Raw genomic sequence first — 24,237 nt, forward strand, 5'->3', positions numbered from 1 at the left:
AAACATTTGTGGCTAAAACTCAAAACAATTGGAGTTGAAAATTTTAAGGGACCATGCAGAAGATCAGATCTCTTTTCAGAAAAATACAAATACAAATACAAAAGTGACGACCAGCAACAGGCTCTGGGCCCAGCTAGACTGGTCCTAGTCCATTTACAATCCCCAGTGAAGATCAATGGCCCTCTTAAAGCTATCCACTCCCTTGCTCATTACCCCCTCTTCCGGTAAGCTGTTCCAAGGTTCCACTACCCTGCTAAAATAATAATTTTTCCTAACATCCATGTTAGCCCGAGATTTAAATAGCTTGAAACAACGACCTCTTGTCCTGTTTTCCGTGCTAAACTTCAGCCCCGTAACATCTTTCATTTTAATAAATTTAAACAACTGAATCATGTCCCCTCTGTCTCTTCTTTGCTCCAGACTGTACCTTTTTAGCCTTCTGAGCCCGGAATCGTAGTCTAAGTGAGAAAGTCCACTCATTAGCCTTGTAGCCCGCCTCTGAACCCTTTCCAATACATTAATGTCTTTCTTAAGATAAGGAGACCAAAACTGAACAGCATACTCCAAATGGGGTCTTACCAAACTTCTATATAAGGGCAGAAGAACTTCTTTAGATTTATTTGAAATAGAACTATTGATAAACCCAAGCATCTTATTATATTTAAATGATGAGTTGTTGAAGTAGAATATAAGATATTCATATTTTTCACCGTTATTGAAAAATAAATGCAAAAAAAGCTCACATTTTGAAAAAAAAAAAAAAAATCACGCTATGCTAACACATAATTTAAAACTCTTGCTGACTGTGAGTGTAAAGTGGTGTAAATCACAAAATGCAGAATTTTCATATCCTGGGTGAATTATAATTTTACATTATAATTTTTTCACTCATGGGATTTATGCATCTGAGATTAACCTTTGAAAACATAGGTCTTGCAGGTTAAATGGACACATGCTGTGTAATATACATAAACTGATATATATATTAGTGAACCCTGCCAAAGGTAATGAAAAGCTGAGAGGACAACTTACTGATTTTTTCTAACTCTTCCTTCAGCGACGCCAAATCAAACGAGATTGTCCTGTAACTCTTCTTCCTGGAGGTGGGATGGTCAATACAAGCTCCTTCTGTTCCATCCGTCTCTACATCCATGCGAGAGTTGGTCTCTACGATTTCAGCTTCCATAGTCGCCATTCCTGCTTCTCTCGCCACTTCCTTCTGTTGGATGGGAAGGGAGAATCTTTATATATAAAAATGAATGTTTGTCTGTATGTCATCCATGAACTCAAAAACTACCCGGCAGATTTGGCTGAAACTTTCACCGTTTGTTATTTTTGGTGCCGGGAATGTTTATGGACCGGTTCGAAAAAAATCCGATCGATCGTTCCTTTTTTGTTCCAATTTAAGTCACAATCCAATATATAAATACGAATAAAATGATCGGCTGCAGAAATTAATTCGATCTCATTGATAAGAAGTTAGCTGTTGCCATTTTTCTTGAGTTTGAACAAATAAATTCTTTCTTTATTGTTTTATGGCTTTTCATGCAACGGGGGGATTTAAAACTTTTTCTATTTGATATTTTTAGTGATGGATTGATCTTGCAAACTGCGTGAGTACAAAATTTGAGGCTTCACTCGATACCTGGACCGATTATTATGAAAATGGCTATATATATGTATTTTCCCATGGAGAAGGTGCATAATATGCTCATTGAAGCCACTCGCCACCAGGTGGCGCTGCAGAGTAGCCACTTCTGCCCCGTTCAACCGATTGTCATGAAAATCAGTATAGTGATGTATTTTTTTGTTGCCGTAGCAACGCGCGTCAGGTACAGCTAGTTGATTACAAAAAGAATTCTAACCCGACCAATATCTTTGGAGTACCAGAGCATGATAGAAGAGTTCGTGAGTTATAACTCAGTAAAATTATTTATTAACAACGTTAAACGGCTAAAACAACAAAGTAAGAAAAACAGTATACTGCAGCAGTTTAATCACTTAATGGTTGACATTATATCTGGTTTAGTATCCACACAAGTTGAATAAACCCAATACTAAAACATTTTTAAAAATTTTTGATAAACACAAGTGAAACTTATTGATAACTTTTACTAATAATATTGGCTTAAATTGGATGTAAATGCATTAAAGTTTTAGAGTGAGCGAGGTAAAAACAAAATTATTAACAATTATTAAGCGATAGAATCACATAATAAACGAAAAAAAGCGAGTTTTAATTAAGTGGATGAAGCAGATTTTGATATGTATTCAAAATTGTGGCTGATGCGTAATAAAGATAAAATGCGTAAAAATTTTACACCTAATAAAAATTTTTTGTAAGCATGTATGCTATAAAACCCAAAAATCATGACCAATTGCCGATTTCAAGGACTTTTGAGCATTTTTTGCTGAAAATTATGACTTCCACCCAGGGTTGGCAAAAACCCGGGTTTTTTTAAAAAAGCCCATGGACCCAGGGTTTTTTGGGGTTTTTTAAATAAAACCCAAAAAAAAAACCAACTAAAGTTAGGTTTTTTAAAAGAAATGTGGTTTTTTTTTTTTTTTTTTTTGTCTTTTTTTAGGGAAAATGTGGGGGTACTTGTAGCATATTGTAGCGTAAGTGTATAGACAAAGTGCAAAAATTGTCTTCGGGTAAAAAAAGCTGGAAAACTAGTTAAAATTCAGCATACTCTGAAGAAAAGTATAAAAGACTACAAAACCCAAGAATGGTGAAGTTTCAGATTTTTTTTAGTTTTCATTGTTACCAACAGTTAAGGCAAAGTTACTTCTCGAGTGATAAAATCTATTGTTTGTTTGTAATTACTACTTTTTTTTTTTTTTGCATTTTACTTTATTGTATTTCATTTTGTTATGCAAAACTACTGTAGAACCTCAAGTAGTCTAAATCAGTTTTTACTGAATTCCAGCTTAAGCAACACATTTCTATGAATTGAATGTTGCCTGTTTTTCTACTTCTGTGTACAGAGTAAGAAACATTAAACTTTTTCGAAGATAATGAAAATACTGTACATCCTGCTCTGTTTTCTGTTGACCGTTTGAAATATCTGTTAATTTCTAAAAATATACCTTGTGTTTATTCGAGATTTGTGACGTGTTGGTTTGCAGAAAATAATTCACCTGAAAGCCTTTTAACTAGAGTAATTCCCTCTGTACAATCTACAAATATTGAGAAAATCAGACGAGACAGGACTCAGTCAAGATAATTTGAGTTATTTATTGACCAGTTAAAGAAAGAAGTTAAATATATTTATTTAAAATCTTTGAAGTATTTTTTTAATGCTGTTAAGTGTTAAGAAATACTATTAAAGTTCAAAATTCATTTTTTGTGTTCATTGTCTGTGATAAAGAACAAATAAAAAAGAAACTTAAATTATGAAAGTATTTAGATTAATTTTTTTTTTAAACTTCTCAGAAAATTTGAAAAACCCAAAAGTGGGCTAAATAATGGGTTTTTTTAAATGGGTTTTTTCAAAAAAACCCATTGGGTCCAATTCGGCCAACCCTGCTTCCACCCGGTACGTATTTAAATGACTAAGCCAAAATGCAAACGGAAGTGAAATCAATCGTTCCGGAACAATCGGGAAACATTCCAGTCACGGATTAAAGCCACCTATGGGTGGAGTTTGCTTACGAATCAATTCAAACAATGTCTATCTTCTTATGAGATAAACATTGCCTAGGCAGAGTTTCTTATGGAACATTAAGCAACTTATGAATACCGCCACGCTAAGCATGAAAGTTGCATCTGCACTTTTCATCAAAATTGAGTAAAAGTCACGAGACGGTTCTTTTATAACATACTAGGTGCATTGCCCGGCTTTGCATGGTCCACCTCGAAAATAAAAGTTACGTCAAGTCATGTTTGCCATTTGGGCTTCAATTACTGTCTGACCACGGATTGTGTGGAAAGACAAACATCTGTTTTACAGCCGGAAATGGACGAATCTTATTTTTTACCGATATCAGCTTTTGCAGAAGCAGAGTCTCATTCAAATTTTTACTCTTCCCCCCTTATTCACATAGATTTGTCTTATCTGGACATTTGAAAATTAAATGCAATCGGTGGTTGGACAGTAGAGGGGAAAAAAAACTGTAAAATTTCAGGTCAAAATAAACAATCTTAAAGAAAGAAAATGGTAAATCGAAAATTCCCGAATAAACTAAACGCAACCCTCCATGAATGCAATTAAAATCTTTTTAAAAAAAGGAAGGTGATCAATCGCCAAATAATAATCAAAAGGGGAAATTTTTATCACAAAAGGAAAATTTTATTTGTCACAGCTGAGAGAAAAAAAAAGTGGCAACCTTCTGAACGCTAATTTAAAATGAGATTGCGCAAACGATAGTTTTCCAATATGAAAATAAGAGTTCCATTAGGCTTTAAAGTGCTTTTTAAATTTTTTCCCGGTGATTTTTCAGACTTTTTTTTTTTTTTGAAATTAGAAGGAAATAAAGGAACCCTAGGGGTGCTTTTCGCATGTCTTGGAATGGCACCAAAATCGAACTGATCGGATAATTATTTTCGGTAGAAAGAGCCATTTAATGCATTTTCAGGCCCTAAAATTAAAATTCTAATGGTTTGGTTCTTTGTTGGCGTTGCCCCCCCCCTCCCCACTCCTTCTCTGGTGCCCAAGTACCTCCCTGCCAAATTTGGTCGAGATCCGACGATTTGAAAAGGCAATACACATACATACATATTCTCTGTTTTATTTATATAGATTTATGGTCTTTAGTGAATGGGAAATATTTTACAAAAAATTTTGAAAAAGCGGAATCTGAATCAAATACATGGAGGTGTAAAACTTTAAAAAGCAGTATCTCATTTTGAGCTTGCTTGCAGATACGACTTTGGTGCTCAGCACACCAGAACAGAGCAAAAGAACCTAACCTAACTAACCAGTGAAAGTTGTAATAATCAGGGGTGATTGTGAGTTCATCAAAAAATATCCGAAGGTTTCAAAGCGAGAACAGGGGGGGGGGGGGGGATAATCTTTGGCCCCTATTACTTAAGTGCACCTTTGCCATAGTATTAAATAGTTCTGAGTCAAAATATTGTGCGTAGATGTGATTAAATTTTTAATGGGTTACAAAGTTACTTTTGAGCTGGTGTTATACAAATTATCTTGACATTTGTCCATCTTAAGGGATTAGGTGTCCATCTTAAGGCTCTTGCAGGTATATTTGATGAGTATTATATAATTTTAAAAAATTATGGAGGTAGGGAGATAAAAGCATGACAAAAAAATTAAAAAAAAAACGTAATTCCGATATTTTTGGACATAAAAATACAGGAAATACGTCCAAAAATGCCGGAAATTCGGTAAAATACCGGAACATAATCAACCCTGAATAATAATTAAACTTCACAAACCAGGCTTTTAGAGTCTGTCACCTCCTTCACACGGGAGAAGTCCGATCTCTCCGAAACGATCGGGGACTGCACCACTCTCGCTCCCGAAGCAAGATCCCCATCGTTCCCGAATCTCTTCCGGTTCAGGGCAAACTTGGAGAAGAGGCCGGACGTCTTCGATTCGGGGTCGCTCTCGATGACCACGGGACCCCACTTCTCGATCGACCTCTTCGGATTCGACTTCTTCGGCGACCCCCGGTGTGCGAAGCGTGCGAGACTGCCCACCCCCCTCTTGGGGGAGATCCCCTCTTCCCGAAAGGGGAGGGTCAGGGTGAACCCGATGCTCTCGGGGCTCCTCGCTTTCGTGGACTCGGGTTCTGCCGACCGGGAAGGAGAGTCGGTCATCTGAAGAAAAAAGAGAATGCATTACTGTCTGACCATCGATTACTTGGAAAGGCTAATATCCGGTTTATTGGCGGAAATGGACGAATCTATTAGTTTATAGGGGTGTTATATATGTATATTCTGCCGACCGGGAAGGAGATGCGGTCATCTGAAGAAAAAAAGAGAATGCATTACAACATGGCTTCCCGAACTGTGGTCCGCGGACATCTCGGGGGTTCACTGAACCTCGGTAGAAGTTCCCCCGGTAAACTTCGAAAGAAGAAATTAAGAAAAGCATTAAATGAAAGTGAGAAGCAAAGGAACCTTAGAAGGAAAAAAACAGAAGAGATTTTACTAGAGATATATAGGTGATTCACTGTCGACATATCCTCCGCTACAGAGTTATTAAATTATGCTTTTAAATAACATGAATGCTAAATTTAAAGTGAAATGGGGATTTTTTGCAGATGTAAGCAAATGGGTAGCAGAAGAAAAATATACTGCAAAGGAAAAACTAAATAATAAGGAATGAATTTGCTTAAAGTTTTGTACATTCTCCAGTCTCTACTAGAAAAGTAGCTACCTAAATTTAATTACGAAAATCCAAAAAAAAAAAAAGGAAAATAAATAATGAAAATACAATATAAAATAAGTAGGTATAGGGTAGCACATGTTGAAATACCTTCAAACATTAAAAATAATTGAAATATTTTCAAGATGCAAAAAGATTGAAATCTGCTGCAATTTTCGGCAAAGCACGTGTTTCGTTGAACATGCAATGTCAAAAGCTTCGAAAAAATTAATGTTCACTAAATAAGCTATTAATTGGAAAAATTCTTATTCCCTGACATTGGTAGCCTAGAAAGGGGCGCCATCTTTTGAGAAGAAAGTGAAACTTTTTGATGATTGACTGATAAAACTGCAAAAATGGGAGAAAATCGTAAAAAACGGAAAATGGAAGCAAAAAAAGGGAGTCTCCCGTTAAAAACAGTAGAGTTGGCAAGTATGCAAAGGGGTATAAGTGGATGTTTTCAAGTTTTGAGCAAAATACACTTAAAGATAAGGTCCTAGGTAGGCTTTCATTGATTTTTTTTCTAAATCATTCTGTATAGCAGCAACCCTACCAGGGCTACTCATACCATCTTTTGCCCCAAGACAGAGGAGAGGTTCACCTACCATTCATACTGGTTATCTCCAAACTTTTAATTTTCCCACCAGGTCCGGATTTAAGGGGCCTCCACAACAAAGCCCCCCCCCCCACAATAATTTTTTTACAAAATATCCTATTTTTCACGGGTCAAAAATATCTGATATATACATATATATCAAAATATTCGGATATATCAAAGTATCGGATATTTTCGAAAATATGATGATCTTTTCGAACCCTGATTAGGGGCCTCCACTCCTTCGTTGCCCCACACTTCGAAATCCGACCCTGTTTGCCACTTAGGTAACTTTGCTTCTCTCTGCGACAAATGATATTTAAATTTTGCATTTGAAGACTAGAATTTCCACCTTTGAAGTATGGAGTTGTCTTTTGAGCCCTGCTCCTTGATATCTCAAGATACGATGTTGAAACCACCAAAACTAAATACCGAAGCTGTCTATAGTTGGGGCAAATTTAATCTGGCAGATCCTAACCACATCATTACGACACTGCCATGTTAGGTTTGCACCGACTACGGATGCCAGGGTTCATACTCTGTTTGGATGAAAAAATTCCATGACTTTTCCAAAACGTTTTCATGACTTCATAAAGATTTTTATGACCTTGTTACACGAAAAGAATAGTACTATTTGCCAATTTTCTACTTTTGCCAATGGGTATTGGCAAAACTATTATGCGAATGCCACTACCTTATCAAAACATTTACTTGTGACTTACTCAGCACATAGTACAGAAACTAATAACTATTCTTATTTTTCTTTTAAATTTGAGTAAGGTAAAAATAGCGAATGCAATCTATAGATGTTTAAATTAATAACTATTTAATAAACAGAGCATAATACTGTGAAACCTGTGTAAGTTAACCACCTGCGGTGCACTACTTTAGTGGTCAACTTAAACAGGTGATCGACTTATAGAGGTTGAAATATATGATATAGATCTAATTCTGTGCCTGAAAATAGTGGTCAACTTTACAGGTTTTACTGTAGTAATAAATGAAACAGAATATTAATAAATGGGAAAAAGGTTGAATGATTCATAACAAAGTTTTCAAAAATAAATTTACTTTGTGGGTGTGGCAAAATCTAGAACGTGCAAGTTCAGTTCTAAAAAAATATATTATGAGCTGAAAATAATTGTGAATTCTAAATAAGCAGCAGTAAAACCACATTACAAAAAAAGGCGGACGGCTGTAGCAGAAGCGGATGCAATAGGATTCAAAAACTTGGATTCGTTTTTTGGGATGGTTCAGTTTTCCAGTGTAAATGGCTTTTACATACAATACTGTTAAATCACTGAAATTTTCTAATGTTCTTTTAGCTTCTGTTACTTTCTTACTTGCCCAATATATTTTTCCATGACTTGAAATAAATTTCCATGACTTTTAATGAAAAATATTAATTTTCCATGACTTTTCCAGGTCTGAAATCTGTTTATTTTTTTTCCATGACTTTCCAGGATTTCCATAACCCGTACGAACCCTGGGATGCTAATCCTAATATGACTCCAGCTATGACAGTTAAAGACGATATAATACAATGGAGTCAGTTAAAACAACTTCACCTTTCCACTCAATTTGATGCTCAACTTTGAATTTCAATTGATTTGCTAGCTTTTGATTTCAATCTGTTTAACTTGTTTTTGTACTCCACAGAATTAAATAAAGTTAAGCATTGTAAAGTTTTTTTTTCTGTTTCCAATGGTGCTGTATAAGAGACCCACCTCATGAGGCGTCTGGGCCATAACCAGACCTAGTGCACTCCCGGGGTGCCCATCCCCCCCCCAAGTAAAATGGCGCAAATTCCTCCCCCCCCAAAAAAAAAAATTTCTCAACCCTCTTTCCCCCCTTATTTTATATTCTAGCTCTCTTTTTCATTTTTTAAAAATATGTTAATTTATTTTTTTAACATTTTTTTATTTATTTGTTTATTTATTTATTTTTAATCATTATCATCATTATTTTATTAGAAAAGTTCTGTGATACGCCAATGACAAACACACACACACACACACATACAAACTAAATAAATAAATGAAATGAAATATGAATAAAATAAAATAAATAACTTGAATCGAAAATAAATCAATAAATAAATTTAAATAGAGAAATTAAAAAATCCCCCCCCAAAATTTTGATGGCGCAACTTGCGCCATAATCCCCCTCTGTGGGCACCCCTGTGCACTCCCCTACAATGCATCAGTCTTTCGTGTATCACCATTAAGGCGCTGATGCATGACACAGCAGTTTTTTTGACGCCCAGTTTCCACCAGATGGAGGCACCTGGGCGAAATTGCACTAGGAATTTAATTCTGCCAAGGGAGTTCTAAGCCAAACAAATACCCTAGGGATCTTTTACATGCCACATAATCATATGACATGGGTGCTGATGATTTTCTGCATCTCAAAAATCCACCGACAGGCTACCCGGGCCAGAACCCGGGTTGTCAGGCGTAGAAAGCCAGTGCCTAACCATCACAACACCAGCCGGTTAGCAGCATTGTATCATATCAGCATAGTAAAGCAGCATTGTAAAGTAACTACATTTTTTAAAATAGTGATAGTCCTTTCCAATTAGGAATTGTTAATCTAATTAAATTCAACTATCTACTAACTGCAAGTATCTCTACATTCTAATGTAAGCGGTCAGCACAGAACATTGGTCCATGAAAGGGGCAAGGTTGGCTATAAAGTTTGGGAAGCCCTGAATTAGGAAAGTGTAAAATTATTTCCTCGATATTGGGCAGACTTAGGCAGCAGTGGACCAATCGGCAAAGTGTCAGACTCGAAAACGGAATAAAATTTCCTGAAACAAAAGTCTTAAAATCTTGTATTTTATCCATTGTGCTGAATTTATACGGCAAAATTTTTAGTTACTGAAAAATATATATCGTCGCACCAAAATAGGATGAATCTGTTACTTTTAATTGAAAAGAAGAATAAATATTTAAACATTTCGTAAACATTTTATATTGCCCATTCACCATTTTTTTTTTTTTTTTTTTTTGCATTTTCTGCAACACACATTTTTAAAAGCAGAAGGAAATAATATTTAAGCAGAAAATTTGGATAGCCTAAAAAAAGGCGAAACTCTCGCAAAAAAAGACTTGGCAGGCTTTGCTGCTCATGTAATTTTTAGCTCAAACAAACTTTATTACTGATTTTTTAAAATGTAATCACGACCTGTTCTACTTTGTAACAAAAGTGAATTACGCAGAAAGCATACTTTGTCAGTAAATTGCAGCACAAAGCTGTTTTAAGGGTGCAATAGCAGCTCTTAGTCAAGGAAAAAAACTCTATTTTGAAATTGAGAGCGATGCCAAGGGTTGAGCTGGATGGATCCACCAATGAGAACACAACTATCAATGCTTTCAAAGTTATGAACTATAATAACAGAGACTGATATTACTGAAGTATTTTCGTGGGGAGTGGCAGCCCTAAAATCATCACACATTTCAACATCATCATCATCCACTCGCTGACCTAGAGAGAGAAAAAGGAGAGGTATCATCGCGGGTTAAACAGTTTTCAAAGTCATCATAACTGATTTCAAATCAGAATTTTTTGCATACAGTAATTCTAGTCACCGATATGTTAGTCATTCAAAATAAATATTTCCTTGATAAAAGTAATTTTACTCTAGTACATTGCCTTGAGAAGGCAAACAGTAGTAACTGCAGAAATTAGTTTTTGAAATATTTGAAGGATTCAATACTAATAATAAGGAAATGTCGGAATTCAATGTTTTTATTTTCTGTTTTATTTTCAACAGAAACCAAATAATCAAATTTGTACAAAAAGCTAAAGATGAAAATACCAAAAAAGAAAAATTTGCAGACACTGCTCTTTACCTGCACATGGCAGTATAATTATTAATTCCCTCCTTTATTTTTCACTTTATCAACTTTAGTGCAAAGAAAAAATTAACTGTGAAATAGAACAATTCCGATATTTGCAAGTGAAAGCAGTGGGAGGCCTGAAAACTTGCTCAGGGCTCCATTGTAAGAATTAGAAAGAATATTGTGTATGGTAGAATCTATGTTAATTCAATAAGGGATGTAACATGATGGTCTCTGATTTTTTTGAATTTATCATATGTTAAAATTCATAAAAAATTAAGAAATACGTTTTTTTTTTTTTTTGCCCAAAAAAATTCCTAGGCCGAGATAAAGGCCGCCAAAGATGGCGGTCCTGTCATGATTTCTCACTTGGGATTTTTATCAAAATCTTTAAAGTACATTATCTCAAGAACGGTAGAAAATATTTTGTTGCGGTTTGTTTTATTTAAAAGGATATTTTTCCTTGTTTAAAAAATATGCAATATTTTGAAATATGTGCTTTAGTTTTTTTTTCCACAGTCTTTTGAAAAAAAAAGTTTAAAATAATGCTTTTGATTTTTCTCAAATGCGTCAATATCAAAAATTTTTTATTTTTTTTAAAAAGTTTATTATTACCACTGAGCATTATGTTCCCTGAAAAGAGCTTCCACTTTTTTGTTTAACAGATTTTAGAGGCATTTGAAAAAATAAGAGTTTTTAAGGAACTCTTTACATAATTGCAGACCTGAAAATTCAAAAAAAAATTTCCGCAACAAGTAGCCAGAAAACACTTTTAATTAGTTTATATAGCGAAATTTTCATTTTGAGTCCCTACTTTATCCAGGAGTTTTATTTTTTATGAAAACTAGAATGCGGTCTCGAGCCGATTTGCTGCATTTCCCCACGCAACCTTTCAGCATAGCAGTGAAAGAATCATTAAGCTAAATAGTTTTTTTTTTATCATTTGCACTGTTTTTGTGAAATTTTAGAAAGAGGCATCCTCATTTTTGTAAAATAGAAGTAGAATAAGTGAAATTTTAGTTCCAAAAGTGTCAATGTCATCTAGTATTATTTTTAACAGGATTTGTTTTTTTTTTTGGGGGGGGGGGGGGAGCTAAAAACCTAAGAAATACCAAAAATACCATCGTAGTTTCAGCTTAATGGGCTATGTACTGTGTACAATATTGGAAATGATGAGAAAAACGGTTTCCCAAAACAGATGTTGAAAGATTGCGATAATATTGCATAAATACACTTTGGCGAGAAACAGCTAAAAATTAGTTAAAATACTACAAAAAGTTTTCTATTTAAGCGATTGTTCATATAAACCAGCTTAGAATTTTGTGAGTAAATTTTGTTTTAAACAGAGAAACAAATTTTATATTTTAAAATGCGAATTTTTGTGAAATTTTCGATGTTTTTGTGAAGCTACTGATTTTATTACTTGATTTTTGTGAAAGTATCGATTTCAAAACAAGAGTTTTGTGAAGGTACCGAAAAACGGTAGCAAAAGCAGCCTGTATTAGTCCCTGATGTTCCGACTAAATTTCATATCCTGAAAAAAATGCCGACTCAAAATGAAAATTTTGCTATATAACGTAATTATGTTTCTGGCCACTTGTTGCGATTTTTTTTTGGAATTTTCAGGTCTGCAATTACGTAAAGAGTTCTTTAAAAACCCTCATTCTTTCAAATGCCTCTAAAATCTGTTAAACAAAAAAGTGGAAGCTCTTCTTTTCAGGGAACGTGATGCTCAGTAGTACTAATAAACTGTGAAAAAATGAATTTTTTTGAAATTGACGTATTTGAGAAAAATCAAAAACATTATTTATAACTTTTTCTTCAAAAGACTGTGGGGAAGAAAAACTAAAGCACATATTTCAAAATGTTGCACATTTTTTAAAACAAGAAAAAATATCCTTTTAAATAAAACAAACCGCAACAAAATATGTTCTACCGTTCCTGAGATAATTTACTTTAAAGATTTTGATGAAAATCCCAAGGGAGAAATCATGACAGGCGACCTGTATCTCGGCCAAGGAATTTTTTTGGGCAAACTAAAAAAAAAAATGTATTTCTTAATTTTTTATGAATTTCAACATATGTTAAATTCAAAAAAATCCGAGACCATCAAGTTACATCCCTTGTTGAATTGACATGGATTCTAATATATGTTTTCAGTTAGGAGTTAAAAAGACAGCAACACACATTTGCACGAGATCGTTTTTCAGATTTCGGCTTCTTAGGAACTTTTATCTTTTTTTTTCATCAGCAGCACCAAAATGGTATTGCTAATAAATTACATACACACATATAAAATGTAAAGCCATTTTTATGCACAGAAAACAGAAAATTACTTTTTGCAGGAGGAGACGGTCTGTCACCATCACTGTCTCCGGGCCTTTTCAATGACACTTCCGGCCGAGACTGCAGGAAAAAAAACGATTCATTTAAAAAAGATATCAAAAAATGTTTTCTACAAACGATTATTTAAAGTTTTTTAACACGCAGAAAACAAATGCATGGAAGATAAACACATACATAATTCTGAAAAAGAAAATAATAAATAAATAATAATCATAATAACAGTTCAAAATAATTATTTTGCTCTTTTTTCTAGTACATTTGTTTTTTTTTTTTTTTTTTAACTAATTAAAATAATTATTTTTGCTTTACTTTTGAAAATGACATATTTCACATGTTTCAGCTCTGAAACTGATATGTCTCTGAACTGCCTATGATTTTTTTTTAATAAAACAATCTCCCCCCCCCCCCCTCTACATTTAGTTTAGCAAATTTTTGCTAAGTTTTCCCATGTCCACGTCTCATTCACAATTTTATTTGAAAATTTAAGCTTCGGTTCAATTAGTGTGTTTCAGCATTCTCAACCTAGACCCCTCCTCCCGGGGGGGGGGGGTATAAATGTATTCTAAAAATAAGGCTTAAAAGTAAAACTATAATTTACTCAATTTTGAGGTCTCAAGTAAACATTTTTGAGATTAGCGCCATTTTCGAAGTTTTTACTTGAGTTTTTATACATATATCCTTGTGAATCTGTATTTGCAGCATTAGCTGGCATAGAGTTAATATACCGAGCAAGAATAGACAACGTCCATCATTTACATTAAGTTTAATTTTTTTCGACATTAAGAGTGACTTGCGGGGTACTTTTTTTCACAGATTACAACCTAACATTCAAAACCTTGTCCACAACAAACAAATAAAACTGAAACTCCTCCTGCTGACATTGTGAAAGTGACTGGTATAACTACATGCCAACCTCACCTAGATTATAGATTACTTCAAATTGAGACGCATTTGTTTCTTTGATTTCATGTGTTCCAATAAGAATATGTTCAAAATATAATAATGTGTACAAGGGCGCCCATATGCAAAATCATAAGGGGGGGGGGGCTCAAATATTTTCCCATGGGGTTAGGAGGGTATTTTCTCCATGGAAACCGATTTCAGGACAGATTAGAGTCATTAAAATATTTCATTTTTAATAACTTATTCATTAATGATTGGAGAATAAATGTTTTTACATATTTGCAAAGAAAAAAAGTACCAAAAGCAAGGAAGTTCTAATTTCAAAAGGGGGGCTTGAGCCCCCCCCCCCCTTGCCCCCCTATATGGGTGCCCTTGAATGTGTAGTAACATTAAGTTTTGTTCACAAAAGTATCTCTATTTTAATTTAATAACTAGTTTTAGCTGTTCCAACTGGCTTCAGTTACAATTTTTAATTGTACTCTTGAATTGACCACATATGGGCAAGGGCGTCCATATAGAGGGGCAAGGGGGACTCAAGCCCGCCCCCCGTTAGAAATGAGACCTTCCTCGCTATTAGTGCTTTTTTTCTTTTCAAATGTATAAAAATTTCTTTTCCAGCCATTAATTAATAAGTTATTTAAAAAAATCAAATTTTAATATCTCTAAATCTGTAGTCTGCACTGAAATCGGCTTCCATGGGGAAAATACTCTGCTAAACCATGAGGAACATTTTTGAACCCCCCCCCTTAAAATTTTGCATATGGGCGCCCTTGCTTATGGGGGATGGGGGGGGGGGAGTGAGTGTTCAAAGTTCATCAGTGTTCTAAGAGGGGGTGGGGTGCAGAGCCTGAAAGGTTGAGAACCCCTGTTGTAAAGTATCCTTCAATTTATATTACAACTTTAATCTTTAAGAAAAGAAATGCCTAAAGTGTAGTGAAAATCTGAGACAGGTCTATTTTCAACCCCCAAAACACAAAGAAAGGGGGTTATAACTTTGACGTGTCTGTGTATCTCTGTGTCTGTCTGTGGCAATCTAGCGCCTAAACCGATGGACCGATTTTGAAAAACTTTTTTTGTTCGAAAGGAGATCGAGAGTGTTCTTAGCTAGGTTGCGTCTTCGGATGACATTCATTAACGAAGATATTAATTAAAAACCTCAAAAAGATTTTTTCAGTGAAAACATAGTTGCAATTTTTAAAATTTAATACCAAAATAAAGAGCTTTTTTTTTTCACATCTGATACATTGCGTTTGGAACATCCATGTTTGATAGAATTCGAATTATAATGTTTTTTAAAGCAGATTATAATAATGGCTAAGCCTTTATTCAGGCGATGGATCAAAGAATTCATTGCTGGCCGACAAGGAAATACAATGCAATGACTTAAAATTTTTATCTGTTGCCAGTTCCTATTTGTTCACAAATAAAATAATTGTAATTGATTTTAATAGTGTAAGACTTTTTTTTTAAAAGGATTTTCAATTTTTCCTCTTGATTCTACAGTTGCGACTCAGTCAGGGTTTTTTAAAAAATTTTATTTCATTGTTGCTTGTTGTAATTAAGATTCTTAGTGGCTCAGAGCACTTATTGTCCCCCCATCCACCCTTTTTTTTTTTGAGCAATCATGATTGCTTATTGTTCTTACTTGACTGTTTTTGATGTTCCTATGATTTTATTTTCCCACCAGCACCCTCTGCACCACCACCGGCTCCTCACGATGCTGCTCCTATAGCGAAAGCCGTCTAAAGGTTGCATACGTATCCTACATACACACACATATACAACTACACACACACGCACACAATCACAACTACACACACGTGCACAAACGCACATACATCTACACACGCACACAATCACACATACACAAACACATACACATACACCTACACACACAAGCACATACACACAACTACCCACACATTCATGCCTGCACACAGACACAAACACATATGCCTACATACACACACACGAATGCCTACACACACACAGCACTGCATACACGACACACACACACATGCATACACACACACACGCACCCACACACATGCGCCTACACAAACACACACGTGCATTCATACACACACACACTCGTGATTGCGAGAAACATAATTTGAATTCAAAATGCCAAAAATTCAAATTAATATAATTTTTTTTAAAGCCTGTGAAAGCCAAAAAACAAAAACACATAAAAAGATTTCAGAACAAAATAGTTGCAAGGATTGATAATGTTTATGAGGGGAAACAATCTCAGAACTACTAACCTCAAAGCTGGGACGAGATGTAGGGGAAGATGAAAGTGATCCCGAAAAATCTGTAAAAATGACAGAAAATGAGTTGCTGATTGCATTGACATGAAAAAATAAGACTTTTTGGCTGAAAAGGATAAAACAGGGTTCGTACTCAATTTCAGAAATAAAATGAAGGAGTTTTGAAGGAGTAAAATGAGATTTTGAAGGAGTACTAACGGCGTGTCATTAAATGATGTCACACTTTTTTTCAATATATTTGACCACCTGCACCCTTTATTACAAAGAGTGTCACACTTCACCCCAAACTCCGCCTCTTGTCATGTCATATTTTTTACAAACATACTGTTACAATAACTGTGTGATGTCACTTTTTGTCACCCTCTCTCTTCCCCCTGTCACAATTTCATGAGTCCGTCTCCTCCTCAAAGCATGACATCACTTGGGGATGACCCTTTTTACAATATCATAACTGCAATTAACTAAACATCGTTTTTTTAACGCAATCACTTAATGTAGTACATTTACTTATGTAATTTTAAATATTTAAATAATAATTAGACAACTTGACTTTTGCTGCTGAGAGTGTGGTGAAGGAAAAAACAATAATCATAAAACTTGAAAAAATAGCCAAACACCATTTAAGCATGTTTTACTTCACTTATGAAATGTGTTAGTCTTCTAATAAAAATTTCTCTTTCAACATTTATGAATTAACTATGATCAATTTGTAAATCGAAAAAAAATAAATGCACGAAATGACTACATTAAAATCGCCTTTGTGACAAAAGTTAGTTGCCAATCGAAGTATTGTAAGTTACTGTCATAGAGGAAGATTATGTAGTCTTGAACTAAAAAAGAAGGAGTTTTGAAGGACTTAAAACCAAAATGAAGGAGTTTGAAGGAGCGTACGAACCCTGATAAAAGAATGGAAAAAATTCACATATATACAGAAAAGAAAAAATTCCTACTCCCAATTATAAATAACAGGAGTAAAAATCTTAAGAAAATCAATCACTGATCTATATCTGCTAACCTCTCTCTCAGACCGTTCCTGATTCTCGGAACGCTTTCGACAAAATCGAGAAAAGTCGATGCTACCCGTGGATTGTTTCGGAAAATTTCAGAATTTTTTCTTTTGAGTTACGTTTAAAATTTTGGTTGGTAAATCTCTGAATTCAAATTGCACACTTTATGCCAAGTGACCACTGCAGTTAATTATATTATTTCCTGCTCAAAATTTATTGTCACAGAAATTTTAACTCTGAATATTTAATCGGTACATTTTTAAACTGGCGAGATTTTCCTGACAGTTTCGGATCTAAAAATTTAAAATTGCGTTGAGTAAAAAATTTGTGCTATTGTATTTATGTCAGGGTTCGGAAATATCATGATATTTTGGAAAATATCAAAAATATCCGATATTTTGATATAGTACATCGGATATTTTGATATATATATCCGATATTTTCAATCGACACAAACTAAAGTCCTCAAAATAGCACTCATATATGCATCCTCAAATTACTCTTCAATTCTTTTATATTATAATTACAATATGTAGACTTAAAATTAATGTTTCTTTCATTATTTATATCCAATATTTCAGTTTACATTTCTATCCATTTTAATGGAGTTCATTTAGCATTAGCTGTTTTACTCATTTTTTTTTCTGTTAGCTACTTTTACAGTGATATAATTCAAAAATAAGTAATATACATTAGTCAGTGCACAGTTATAAGACATTTTCATTTTTTCTGAGCAATGTTTAATGTTTAATTAGGCACTTTCAATGTGAATTAAAATTGCTACATTACTAATAATTTCATGAATATAAATAAAAAAGGAATACTATATTACTTTGTTTACTAATGATGTATTAATAAATCATAAAAATATAGTGCATAACTTTTTGGTTATTTTTAAAAACAAATGAACAATATCACTATGATTAAGATACTATAAACATTGAAAACACAGCAAAAATAAATATCAAAAATATCAAAATATCACGATATTTTCGAAATAATTATTGGATATATATCCTGATACAGTAGAAGACCGTTATGAGGCCAACCTATATAACGCAATTCTCTATAAACCGCACAACTTTTCAGAAGTAAACAATAGGTTTTGAAGTTTAAAAAAATCCCTCTGTTTTGCTTTGCAAACATAAAAATGGTTAGGCAAATTAAGTTTTGAAAGTTTTTCATCTTTCCATCTTATTTCAAAGCTTTTAAAATGAAAATGAGTACTCATAGCAAACAGAAAATACCAGATGGCTCTTGAAAATGCAGCTGTTATGCAAAATATGAAGCTAGCAGAAGTGCAGGATTTTGATCGTGAAACGTATTTATTTGTGAACAACTAATTGTAATATTGGTGCTTTGATACTCATTGCAGATACAACTCATTCTGAAGTGCTAATATATGGATATATTCCGAATGTTAATTTCAAAATTTGTGAAATGATCTATATGACGCAAAAACCTGTATAACGCAAAAGCTCTGGTCCCAAGGTGTGCGTTATAACGGTCTTCTACTGTATATATCGGCGAACCCTGGTGTTTATTCAGAAGAAAATCCTCCCCAGCATGTCTGATTCATACAAAAATATCAGATAAGAGCAATCATTTGTGAATGGCATCTGACGAAAGAAATAACATGAAACATACTCAGCTTCTGGTTTTCAAGAACGGCGCTCGAAGAGCAGAGCTTCATCTGGGAGGGCTGACTTCCGTACATCCCCAGGAGCGTACTCTAGGCGTGGACAAAGTACTAATTAGTATTTATCACAAAACGACTGTAAATCACATATACATACACTGAACATCACAAAATGAACAGTGAATAGTGACGCTAGTCTTACACGCGATTGCTAAAAAGAAAAGTTTTCTGCCCCATTCCGGGAATCTGAAGAATAAAAATCCGAAATTCCGCTATCCAGCAGAAGGTTCCTAAATTTTTTTCTTTTCTAGAGAAATTTAAATCAGCCCTTTCTGATATTAAAAAAAATAATGCATTAATCTTCTTTTACTAATAATAAAGCTGAAAGTCTCTCTGTCCGGAGGATGTCTGGATGTCTGTGATGCGCATAGCGCCTAGACCGTTCGGCCGATTTTCATGAAATTTGGCACAGAGTTAGTTTGTAGCATGGGGGTGTGCTCCTCGAAGCGATTTTTCGAAAATTCGATGTGGTTCTTTTTCTATTCCAAATTTAAGAAAAAAAATGGATGAGTAAATTACGAAATTATCATAACGTGGAACCGTAACGTGGGCACAAGCCAATTGGCGAGATACGAAATGATCATAACGTGGAACCGTAACGTGGGCACAAGCCAATTGGCGAGATACGAAATGATCATAACGTGGAACCGTAACGTGGGCACAAGCCAATTGGCGAGAAAATTCACTACACATCATTTGTAAATATACAGGCGAACCAAAAGACCTTTTAATTTGCTATTACGGGCGAAGCCGTGCAGGTACCACTAGATACTAATAATAAAGCTGAAAGTCTCTCTGTCCGGAGGATGTCTGTGACGAGTAAATTATGAAAAAATGGACGAGTAAATTATGAAATTATCATAACGTGGAACCGTAACATGGGCACAAACCAATTGGCGAGATACGAAATTATGATAACGTGGAACCGTAACATGGGTACAAGCCAATTGGCGAGAAAATTCACCATACATTATTTGTAAATATGCAGGCGAACCAAAAGACCTTTTAATTTGCTATTACGGGCAAAGCCGTGCGGGTACCACTAGATACTAATAATAAAGCTGGAAGTATCTCTGTCTGTCAGGATCTCTGTGACACACATAGCGCCTAGACCTTTTGGGCTATTTTAATGAAATTTGGCACAAAGTTAGTTTGTAGCATGGGGGTGTGCACCTCGAAGTGATTTTTAGAAAATTCGATTTTGTTCCTTTTCTATTCCAATTTTAAGAACATTTTACCAAGGAAATTATCATAAGATGGACGAGTAAATGACCAAGTTATCGTAACGTGGAACCGTTACATGGACAAGCCAATTGCGAGAAATTCACCATACATTATTTGTAAATATACAGGGGAACCAAAACATCTTTTAATTTTCTACTATGGGCAAAGTCGTGCCGGTGCCACGAGTTAATGAATAAAACCTGATGTTAGGCAGTAAAAGTCGCATCGTCACCTGAGCACACTACAGCGAGACAGGGATGCAAGTTGCGAAATTCTCGAGACAGAAATTTTCCAAAAATAGAAATGTTGCGCCTCTCAAATTTAGTATTCATGTAAAGTAAAAATACTTCAAAATAAAATAAAAAATTTTAAAAATTAATTTGAACTTTGTCATCTTGAATACAAATTATGTTTTTCGCAATCACGAGTGTGTGTGTGTATATGTAGGCGTGTGTGTTTGTGTGTGAGGGGTATGAGTGTGTGTGTACGCATGTGTGTTTGTGTCTGTGTGGGTAGTTGTGTGGATGTGTGTTTGTGTCTGTGTGCAAGCATGAGTGTGTGGGTAGTTGTGTGGATGTGTGTTTGTGTCTGTGTGCAGGCATGAGTGTGTGGGTAGTTGCGTGCATGTGTGTGTGTATGTGTGTGTAGGCATATGTGTTTGTGTCTGTGTGCAGGCATGAGTGTGTGGGTAGTTGTGTGTATGTGAGTGTGTAGGTGTGTGTGTATGTGTTTGTGTATGTGTGTAGGTGTATGTATGTTTGTGTAGGTGCATATATGTATATGTGTATAGGTGTATATATGTATACAGTCGAACCTCCATATATCGAGCTTCCACACATCAAAATGTTCTATATATCGAAATCCCAGCAAATTTCTATGTTCATTACATAGAAAATGTGTTTCTATATATCGAAAAAATCTCTATATATCGAAAAAAAATTCGAGACATTCGTAGATTTTTTTTCCCACTTTGGACTGTTTGTCTCATGAAAAATGAAGGTTAGGGGAGAAAATGATGTTCACTAAAGGTTGCTAAGAAACTCATAAGAAATCTGGGGTCGAGGGGTGCGTAGAAAGGTCGTTGTTCTGTTCTGGAGTTCTTAAATTCCCTCAAGTTTATTTGAAATCTTAGTTGTAACCAGTAACACTGTAAAATCAGTTTCAAGTTATTCCTTTTGTCTGTTGATTATCATTCCTAGTCTTCTTAGCTTCAGTAAATATCATTCAAGTTAGGTAGATCGATTTTTTACTTTTCTCTCGATTACATTGTCAAAAGGAAAATCACCTAATGTTGCGGATCGAGTCGAATTGCCGAAGAATAAAGCTGTATGAAGATGCAAAAATATGTAATTTCTGTTATTTTTTAATGATTAACTTTTATTTTATTCGAAGCTCGTATAAATTGGAAATGGGGTTTCACACACGAAAATTAGCTTTAATTTTAATGTATTAAGAGATTTTGAAGATAAAATAAAAATGTTTCTATACATCGAAATTTTTTTCCGGCAATTTGCTACTTCGATATACGGAGGTCCGACTGTATGTGTGTAGGTGCGTGTATGTATGCGTGTGAGTGTAGGATATTGTCGAAACCTGGAGACGGTTTTCGCTAGAGGAGCAGCATGGTGAGGTGGCCGGTCGACGGTGTCTGTATGTATGCATGAATGTGTGAGTAGTTGTGTGTATGTATGTGTGTAGGTTTTAGTGTGTGTGTATGTGTAGGTGTCTGTATGTATGCATGAATGTGTGAGTAGTTGTGTGTATGTATGTGTGTAGGTTTTAGTGTGTGTGTATGTGTAGGTGTCTGTATGTATGCATGAATGTGTGAGTAGTTGTGTGTATGTATGTGTGTAGGTTTTAGTGTGTGTGTATGTGTAGGTGTCTGTATGTATGCATGAATGTGTGAGTAGTTGTGTGTATGTATGTGTGTAGGTTTTAGTGTGTGTGTATGTGTAGGTGTCTGTATGTATGCATGAATGTGTGAGTAGTTGTGTGTATGTATGTGTGTAGGTTTTAGTGTGTGTGTATGTGTAGGTGTCTGTATGTATGCATGAATGTGTGAGTAGTTGTGTGTATGTATGCATGAATGTGTGAGTAGTTGTGTGTATGTATGTGTGTAGGTTTTAGTGTGTGTGTATGTGTAGGTGTCTGTATGTATGCATGAATGTGTGAGTAGTTGTGTGTATGTATGTGTGTAGGTTTTAGTGTGTGTGTATGTGTAGGTGTCTGTATGTATGCATGAATGTGTGAGTAGTTGTGTGTATGTATGCATGAATGTGTGAGTAGTTGTGTGTATGTATGTGTGTAGGTTTTAGTGTGTGTGTATGTGTAGGTGTCTGTATGTATGCATGAATGTGTGAGTAGTTGTGTGTATGTATGTGTGTAGGTTTTAGTGTGTGTGTATGTGTAGGTGTCTGTATGTATGCATGAATGTGTGAGTAGTTGTGTGTATGTATGTGTGTAGGTTTTAGTGTGTGTGTATGTGTAGGTGTCTGTATGTATGCATGAATGTGTGAGTAGTTGTGTGTATGTATGTGTGTAGGTTTTAGTGTGTGTGTATGTGTAGGTGTCTGTATGTATGCATGAATGTGTGAGTAGTTGTGTGTATGTATGCATGAATGTGTGAGTAGTTGTGTGTATGTATGTGTGTAGGTTTTAGTGTGTGTGTATGTGTAGGTGTCTGTATGTATGCATGAATGTGTGAGTAGTTGTGTGTATGTATGTGTGTAGGTTTTAGTGTGTGTGTATGTGTAGGTGTCTGTATGTATGCATGAATGTGTGAGTAGTTGTGTGTATGTATGCATGAATGTGTGAGTAGTTGTGTGTATGTATGTGTGTAGGTTTTAGTGTGTGTGTATGTGTAGGTGTCTGTATGTATGCATGAATGTGTGAGTAGTTGTGTGTATGTATGTGTGTAGGTTTTAGTGTGTGTGTATGTGTAGGTGTCTGTATGTATGCATGAATGTGTGAGTAGTTGTGTGTATGTATGTGTGTAGGTTTTAGTGTGTGTGTATGTGTAGGTGTCTGTATGTATGCATGAATGTGTGAGTAGTTGTGTGTATGTATGCATGAATGTGTGAGTAGTTGTGTGTATGTATGTGTGTAGGTTTCAGTGTGTGTGTATGTGTAGGTGTCTGTATGTATGCATGAATGTGTGAGTAGTTGTGTGTATGTATGTGTGTAGGTTTCAGTGTGTGTGTATGTGTAGGTGTCTGTATGTATGCATGAATGTGTGAGTAGTTGTGTGCATGTATGTGTGTAGGTTTCAGTGTGTGTATGTGTAGGTGTCTGTATGTATGTGTGTGTATGTGTGTACATGTAGGTGTGTGTGTATGCGTGCGTGTGTGTAGGACATGGATGCAACCTGTTGACGGCCTTTGCTATAGGAGCAGCATCGTGAGGAGCCCATGGACGGTGAGGAGGGTGCCAGTGGGAAAATAAAATCAAAGGAGATCAAAACAGTCAAGTGAGAACAATAAGCAATCGTGATTGCTCAAAAAAAAGAAAATAATAATAATAATAATTTGAATTTCGACATCTTGAATTCAAATTATGTTTTTCGCAATCACGAGTGTGTGTATGTAGGCGTGTGTGTTTGTGTGTGGGGGGTATGTGTGTAGAGGGTATGTGTATGTGTGTAGGCATTTGTGTTTGTGTCTGTGTGCTGGCATAAGTGTGTGGGTACTTGTGTGTATGAATGTGTGTGTGGGGTATGTGTGTAGAGGGTATGTGTATGTGTGTAGGCATTTGTGTTTGTGTGCTGGCATAAGTATGTGGGTACTTGTGTGTATGAATGTGTGTGGGTGGGGGGGTATGTGTGTGTAGGCATTTGTGTTTGTGTCTGTGTGCAGGCATGAATGTGTGGGTAGTTGTGTGTGTGTGTGTAAGTGTCTGTATGTATGCATGCATGTGTGTGTATGTCTTTGTGTGTATGTGTATGTGTATGTGTAGGTGTATGAATGTATGAGTGTGTGTATGTCTTTGTGTGTATGTGTCTGTATGTATGCATGTGTGTATGTGTA

The 24,237-nt window shown here is 35.2% G+C and overlaps 1 protein-coding gene across 1 annotated transcript in view; it reads right to left on the minus strand.

Annotated features, from left to right (window-relative positions):
• The window catches only part of LOC129232836 (mismatch repair endonuclease PMS2-like), a 168,490-nt gene that overhangs the window by 43,978 nt on the left and 100,275 nt on the right, over positions 1–24,237 (minus strand). The window contains exons 12-17 of the mRNA XM_054866936.1: positions 18,940–19,024; positions 16,280–16,329; positions 13,103–13,172; positions 10,337–10,410; positions 5,468–5,779; positions 1,033–1,219 (exon numbers count right to left, since the gene is read on the minus strand). Coding sequence (XP_054722911.1) covers positions 1,033–1,219; positions 5,468–5,779; positions 10,337–10,410; positions 13,103–13,172; positions 16,280–16,329; positions 18,940–19,024 — 778 coding nt within the window. The remainder of the gene's footprint in view (positions 1–1,032; positions 1,220–5,467; positions 5,780–10,336; positions 10,411–13,102; positions 13,173–16,279; positions 16,330–18,939; positions 19,025–24,237) is intronic.

This window comes from Uloborus diversus, unplaced genomic scaffold, assembly GCF_026930045.1.
Source record: "Uloborus diversus isolate 005 unplaced genomic scaffold, Udiv.v.3.1 scaffold_14, whole genome shotgun sequence".
Classification (NCBI taxonomy): Eukaryota; Metazoa; Arthropoda; class Arachnida; order Araneae; family Uloboridae; genus Uloborus; species Uloborus diversus.